The sequence below is a fragment of the Gavialis gangeticus genome, unplaced genomic scaffold (assembly GCF_001723915.1).
Source record: "Gavialis gangeticus isolate Ggan-Ray unplaced genomic scaffold, GavGan_comp1, whole genome shotgun sequence".
NCBI lineage: Eukaryota > Metazoa > Chordata > Crocodylia > Gavialidae > Gavialis > Gavialis gangeticus.
The window spans coordinates 55,659,335-55,667,104 of record NW_017729034.1 but is presented as its reverse complement, the minus strand read 5'-3'; the positions used below and the strand labels follow the sequence as shown (position 1 = coordinate 55,667,104).

Genomic DNA, 7,770 nt, shown 5'->3' with positions numbered 1-7,770 from the left:
GCGACACCTGCATCCATGGCCTTTGTGACCTGATCGTAGAAGGCAATCAGGTTGGTCTGACATGATCTCCCCCTAATAAATCCATGCTGATTGCCCCTGAGCATCATTTCTGATGCCGGCCCATCACAAATGTGTTCCTTGATGATCTTCTCAAAGAGTTTCCCCAGGATTGAGGTAAGACTGACGGGCCTATAGTTTCCCGGGTCCTCCCTCTTCCCCTTCACCGCTATCTCACCTACAGTAAATCTTAAAACTTCCCTTGCAGGACTGTTTTTCAGTCCTCCTTAACTTTAATACAGTAGCTTCCATTTGTTGCTTGTCCTGTCCTCCTGCCCATTCCCAAGCAAGAGATATTTTGCCTGTGACCAAAATACAGTGCGGCCATCTTGCTTATGCAACCTTTGCCTGAATATTCCAGTTTTGGAAACCTTAAGTAGGCAGGTAAGGTAGGCTGAATCTTCTCCTGCATTTAGAATTGTTCCTAAATGCAAGAGAAAAAGGTCAAGCTACACATGGAAAGGTCTGCTATGGACAATAATAGCAGTGATCATGATTTTCAGTTTGTTGCAAACCAGAGTAACAGTTCCAGGTCTTTACCAAAGGTTAAAAGGGGAAAAGTCTTCAAAGGCAGGTTATGAAGTGATACTAGCATTACATCCAGAGAATGACTGAACAAGTTTGTAATGACAAGAAAGTTATCCTGTCAAACAGGTGGTCAGTAGCAGACTATGGAGGCTGAAATCCGACATTAATAGCCAGTTGTATAGCCAGGTTTATAGTACTATTTTTTTTTTCTTCAGTAACCTGGGTTGCAGTGCACATATTTCTCTGGAGGCTTAATTGGGTTTTATCTTTTGGATAAATGGGCAGCTTTCTTGGAACTGCAGCTAGCACATTATATCTGAATGTTCATAGAAATTAAACTGTGTGACACTGTAAACTGCATCAATGACAAGAACAGTTTTTACAGGATCCTGAAAATGTAACATGAAATCTGAGGTTAGAATTATGCTATATGCCACCGCAAGTTAGGCAATTGCAGGGGACCTAGAACCAGCTTTTGGAGTTTCAGGGTACTCCTGTAATATCATCTGGACAAGAAGACATCCCTTGCACAGTGAAGAAATACGTTCTTTGAAAATATTTTACCACTGGCATCTCTCTCTCTCTGCAGCAAGAAAGACCGTTGCCAACCTTCAAGCTCTTGGCTCCCTCCCCCCTCATGACAGTGTTATCCACCACAAATTCCACTTCTTTCACCCTCAGTCCCCAAAGTGTTCATAGGATCATGTGTTTCAGACTCTTGTCTGCTTTTCAGCACGTTTTTAAAAGACACAAAGGAGAAGAAACTGTCAGCCACTATACTCCTTCAGCCTCCAAATGAAAATACCTGTTAACTTCTGCACGCAGCTTCATTCAAAATTGTCACTGAGATTTTGTAAGGAAAATGATGTTTGAAAGGCTCAAATTGCATAAAACAAAATCGTGAAAACGTTTGCAGAATTTCCTGGAAATGTGCTGTCACTTTCACACAGCATTACTGAGTGCCAGTTGTACAAAGACATCTGTATATTAGTGGAAGGAATGAACATCTTCACTGGTGGACATCCTTTCTCCTGAATGAATCACTGCATATGATGTCTATGCAGTAAGGAGGAACTTGTTTAAAACTGATTAATGATTGTTTAATAACTGCAGTAAACATATATCCCCACAAAATCCTTTCATTAGAAAACTCAAGCATGCAGCTGCATAACATTTCCAGGCAGATAGGATTCAAATACAGTTGTAGCAGTAAACAAGCTTTTCTAGCAAGGAGCTAACATCTGGAAACATAAATTCACTGAGCAATCTGAAACCATGATGTCCTAACATCTTGAAATGTTTCAGAATGGTCAGCCTTAAACTACTATCTCTGATCACAATAATTGTTTTTCAAGTTTGCGCTGTCAGTATGAGAGCTTGGCAATCCTACGTAAAGGAGCCCAGTGTCCAGCTGGCTGCAGTAGATAGCTCCTAGAAGAGCATTTCATTTAGAAGATGTTGTATTGTAAATCACATTTAATATTTCTCATGTGCTCTGTTGCTAAAGATGCCTACATAGAAACCATCTTTGAATGAATCCTCTCTTTTGGAAGAGAACCCCTCCTGTGATATATATATTTACACAACAAACTGATGCCATAAACAGAGGATGGAGAATAACTAGCATGAGGGGATGAACACTTAAAAGCAAAAATGTGTTTATTATATGCCATAGATGTCTTGAAAAGAAAGGATATGGAGCTGTATATGCAGAGAAACTACATGGTTTCTAAGCTAAATTGTTTCTTCATAGAATTTTGATAAATTTTTCCATTAGGTATTAATCAGTTTTGAAAAGTTTATAGAAAAATTGGTTAGAATAACATTCCATAGCAATACAGCTATTTATTCCGGAGCCCAATTTTTTAGGCTAAGTATGCTTTAAAAGTCAGGATTTTATTACAAAATGGTGTAATTCATTTTTCCTATCCCTGGTTTTCATCTTGACTACTTAGCTAACCTCAGGCAGGTCGTTCAGGGACAAACTTTGAAATGTGGTGGCCTGAGGCTTGTGCAGAAAAATGTAAATGTAAATAAATACTTAGGGTTTCACATGCATGCAGTAACTCTGTGTGCAAATATAGATACTAGCTATAGGCCTGGGGCTTGCTGGCCTCAGGGTTTACAAATGTGTAATGTGTTTTGCTGGAGTTCTCTCATCTCAAAAGTGAAGGTGATACCTTATGGTTATGTGGAAGGGTAAATTAGTCTATAGAGTTTTTGAAGGGTTTCTTGCCACTATATGGGAGTGCCACATGGTTTAGTTTTCCTGACTGATTATTTTAAATGAGATTATATTATGTTAAATCGGTTTGTGTTTGTTTAAGATGTCACAAAGTCACCTTTTGCTTTCTTTTCTGTACTGTTTCGTGTTCTCTTCTGTCCTCAGCCCTCCTCCAATTCCCATAATAAGCAGCAGCACACTTGGAGCCTGAAGGTGACACCTGTAGATTACCTGCTTGGAGTGGCTGATCTAACAGGAGAGCTGATGCGGTTGTGTATCAGCAGCGTTGGAAATGGTGATATCGACACCCCTTTTGAACTGAGCCAGTTTTTACGTCAGATTTATGATGGCTTTACCTACATTGGCAATACTGGACCCTATGAAGTCTCTAAGAAGCTATATACCTTGAAACAGAGTCTAGCCAAAGTAGAGAATGCTTGTTATACATTAAAAGTGAGGGGCTCAGAAATCCCAAAGCACATGTTGGCTGATGTTTTCTCCACCAAAGCTGATATGATGGACCGAGAAGAGGGTCTTTCCTAAAATAGCAAGACTGTCACAGCCCTTAAGGTGATTGAACTGTAGAGGTGGAAACTTGTTAATATTTAGGTTTTGTTCTCAGTAGACTTTGTCATAGCTTTTATGTAGTAACATTTTATCTAACAAGTAAGATTGTTTGCAGTGGTAAATTTGTGACCAAAAAAAAATTCTTTACATGATGTACAGTGTTTGAATCTTTTCTGTTGGTGGGAAATTTCCTCTCTTCCCCTTCTGTGTGTTGTCAAAAATAGCCAAATGTCACTGCTGTTCTCACTGTCCTGTGTGTTTCACAGATAGAAATTAATTCCTTGCTGTCTTGGCCATTGCAGCTGATTGTCAGTGGTCAAGTGGTGCTTCGAGTAGATTGAAAATTGCCTTGTGATGCCACATAACCCCTGGATTCCTGTTGCACCACATTCCTCAGTAAACACTTTTTTGTGTTCAGGTCAGAGATAAAGTAGTACACCCAGGTTAGAATGAAGACGCACAGGTTTGAAAAGTAGCAGCTTTCTGCTTGAATCAAGAGGGAACGAACCCAGATTCGGAAGGTCTTACTAGGCTCATTGGGGCATACTTGTCTGATACCGTCTCACCAATTTATCCCATTTATCTTCAACATAAATTTTTGTCTCTTTGGACATGAAATTGAAGCATGGCCAAAAGTGCTCTGTGACTTAGTTTTGTCTGATTAACATTCACAGCTAAAATAGTTTTTGATAGCTAATAAAAAAAACTGGTAGACCAGGTAAATGTCCCTGCATACCCACCATTTCAGAACTCGCAGCTTTATTTCATCTCTGCTAGTTCAGTTACTTTGGAACCTTAATGTTTTGGCATCAATTAGAAATCCTTTAAAAAAAGTACAGGAATTCATCGTTGTTCTTTTTCCAAACAAAAGCTTTAGCGGGTGCAGGATCTGCTGGATTGCTGGTTGTATTAGTTCCTTTACAGTACTGAACAAAGATGCTTATCATGGATAATTCAATGCTAGAACATAATGTGCATTCCTGGGTGCTGGCTGTATGCTTGTATCCTAAGAAGATACAAAGCTCCAGACAGTAGGGAGAATTTTGCCTTCTACTGTATTTATGGTGCCCTGAGGGACACCAGTAGGATTGAATTGCATATCTGAAGGAAGAATTTGGATAATTATATTTAACAGAGTGGTGCAATATGTCAGAAATGAGTCTTGTGCATCTATGAGACAGAAATTAGAGGGGGAGGGATAAAAATAAGGCAGATAAAATAACATGCTTTTAAAAAAATGAGCTTCAGGAAATAAGCCCCTCAAGTACTAATGAAATTGTTGCTTGGGTTTTTTTTTATTTCCACTTCCATATGCTGTGATACTGCCAGTATTTTTTCTCATGAGCATGACATGTCCAAGGTAATTTGAATCATGGATGTATTGATCAGAACAATTACGTAGGGTTTATCACAGTTTTTTGTTTCTCTGTAAAGCAGTATTTCGTGGGTTAAAAAAGAGTGTGTTTTCCAAATGTTTAATACTTTTTTTACAATAAAAGTAATTATATTGATATCCCTGAATGAGTATTACTACTTTTATCCATCAGTCCTATTTGAGAACATGTGACTAATATAGTGTGTCCCTCTTTCTTATATCCACTCTTATAATTCAGTATTCTACTCAAAGCTCTGACCTGGCCCCCTTACCTGTACATTATAAGTGGCATCCCCCAACCTAGGATCCCTTTTGTTTCTTATCCAGTTCATTAAATAGGCTACATTTTGGCCTAGTGTATAATTAAATGTGGGGCACTCACATGGCCTGACTTGTTTATCCCTGGGATGAATAGTGCCAACTGTTTCAAGTATCTGTTCACTTTTCCTCTGTTGGTTTTGGTTGCTTGTTGCTATATAGGACCCAATTTTCAGGCATATTGGCATCTAGAGTTTATGATGAAGTAGATGAGGATATGGTACTACACATTTTATTAGGGGCAAATTTGCGGGAAGTTTTCTGCATGGAAAATGCGCTTGTCTGAAGCAGACATTGATAATGGCTAGTGAGACTGATATATTAGAGGTCTCTTCTGTACACACTGGCAACTATCAGGTGTGAGTTAATAATTCCATGTCACATTTTAAAAGAAGACAATGAAATTAATTCTAGGGTCCCGGCAATGTTTCCCCCTTTCAGTAAAAAAAAGTTCTAAAGCCCAAGCTGCTGCTTTAGCTAAATGAGTACAGAATGACTATCGTACTTGTCAAAACAGCTACTGCACTAGTACTATCCATCTCTCCATGGCTTTTGCATCCCTTTGGAGGCTTTGAATATGAAAGGAGCAATTCTTTCCTTCCGAAAGTCTCTGAGGACTGTTTGAGTTCCTGCCAAAAATATATTGGCTTTAACAATTTGAAGATTGGAATAAACTGTCTCTGAGGCTACAGAAAATATGTATTTTTTTGAAAATCACTTCAGACGTGATTTTTAAGCCTCTTAAGGTCCTCCTGCCCAGAAAGTCAAAGCCACAAGTAATTTCCCGTCAAGAACAAAATGCATGTGGTATAGTAAAGCACTATGACAGATGGGAAATAGCTAATGGCCTGCAAACCTCATGCTCAAGGAAATATTTTCCCCCTAAAACAATTACACTGTAGTTGTTTCAAAAGTGACAGACATTTATCAGCAAAACAAGCTGCTAAACAAGCAGTGGCAATTATCCCATTCCTATGTATGGAGCCATTGATATACTTGGGATGGAGCCAGAATAAAGCGACGTCATAGCAGATGTTTCATGAAGGGCTGCTTTGCATACTAGAAATCATCTACCTTTTTAAAATCCTCTTTTCAGAAATGAATTTTCTTTTTGGGTTCACATTTATACAGAGTCTAGTAACATGCACTGGGGGGAAAAATAGACTCAACCATATTTAGCTTTCCCTTACCAGAGAAGTTATGCAAGAGAACAGCTTCCTGTTGACAGACCACATATGTTGTTTCTGCTTGTAGTCCAGTCCACCAAAATCAAACCTGTATTGTTTCAAATGGGTATGTATTCGGCATCCGAAATACGTATAGTGCTTTGTAGACTATAGAGCAGATAGTTGTTTTTTGTCCCTAAAAGTTTTATAATCTTAGACAAAACAGAGCCAGAAAGGCAAGTAGAAGGAAGGAGATGGAGAGGAAGGTTTATATGGAACGTATGATTTCTTAGTTGAAAGCAAAAACTTAAAGTTTCTAAACATTCAAACCATTATGATAACTTTTGTTGTCAGGGTTGGGAAAAGACAGTTGAAGGGAGTCCAAAAGATAGGAGGAAGAGAGGTGTGTGGAAGGGAAGTGAACTGAAGTAGTAAGAGGAGGTGGTTGTTTGTAAGGACAAGTGGCCAAGGGTTTCAAGGTACCTGGGAAGACTGGAGTGAGATGCAAGATAGGCTTGGTTGATCAAAGTGAGATTGCCTGGTTGAGGTGTAATTAGGTGAAGCTGGGATCAATAGGAATGGCTTGCAGAAAGTTAAAAATGCCACTTGAAACCACTTGACAACTCAAAAAATAGAGATTTTTATGGGGTTAAGTGACGTTGCATGACAGAAGAATAGAGGCTCCCCTCTCCCCCACTTCCTCCACATGAATGCCTGAAGTGTGGCCCTAAAATGGGGAGAGTGACTTCCTGAGATGCTGAGAGCCTGCAGCTTCCATGGAAGTCAACAGGAGTTACCAATGTGGAGCAGGGCTTTACAGGATTGCACCTCCTCTGTCTCTTCTAGTTTGGCAGTCAGTCTTTGATGTGAACCTCAGACATGTCTAATCTTTTTAGAAACCAGCATTTAATATAAAAATGCTTACAGTTACTAGTGCTTTCCCGTTCTTGTTGTGTCTGCGTGTCTGTTTCCTCCTCGCTTCTCCTCCCCCATTTCTTATTCTTCTTTTTCCTTGCTGGTTCTTTTCCCAGTTGCTGGCCAGCTGGCGGGAAGGAGTTGCACAATGCTCCTGAGCCAACTGCTGTGACAACCTGTGATTCAGTTGTTTACAGTTTTAGGAGATGTCCTGGGTGAAATGTGTCAATGCAAGCGCCTTTATCTCTTGGATTTGGAATAAAGGTTAGTTTAGCTCAGTGCTCCATTTTGAGAGAGAGCTCTTGTTTCTGGCAGGACGGGCCTGGTCTTCTCCTCAGCTTGCATACTTCCTATACTGACCATTTTGCCATGTGGCAGTGAGTAGACAGCTCAGGCTGATAAAGCAGGTAAACAACACTTGGTTATTTTTTGGTTTGTATTCATTGCAAGCCAAAACAAATAGTTTGGCAGACATGGAAGGTGTTTTTTTTCTAGTTTAGAGTGAGCGTATGTGGGAAATGCTTTTCAGATTGTCCTCTCCCATCTGTTTCCCCTTGTTACCTGATTCACCTTTATTTTTCAAGGCCTGTTTGCAGAACCTGGTAGAGGAGGATTGCTTG

At 39.6% G+C, this 7,770-nt stretch overlaps 1 protein-coding gene across 1 annotated transcript in view; it reads left to right on the top strand.

Annotated features, from left to right (window-relative positions):
• Nucleotides 1-4,889, top strand: part of TSNAX (translin associated factor X) — a 39,699-nt gene extending 34,810 nt beyond the window's left edge. Inside the window, exon 6 of the mRNA XM_019527372.1 lies at nucleotides 2,975-4,889. Coding sequence (XP_019382917.1) covers nucleotides 2,975-3,352 — 378 coding nt within the window. The 3' untranslated portion in view covers nucleotides 3,353-4,889. The remainder of the gene's footprint in view (nucleotides 1-2,974) is intronic.
• The last annotated feature ends 2,881 nt before the right edge of the window (nucleotides 4,890-7,770 follow it).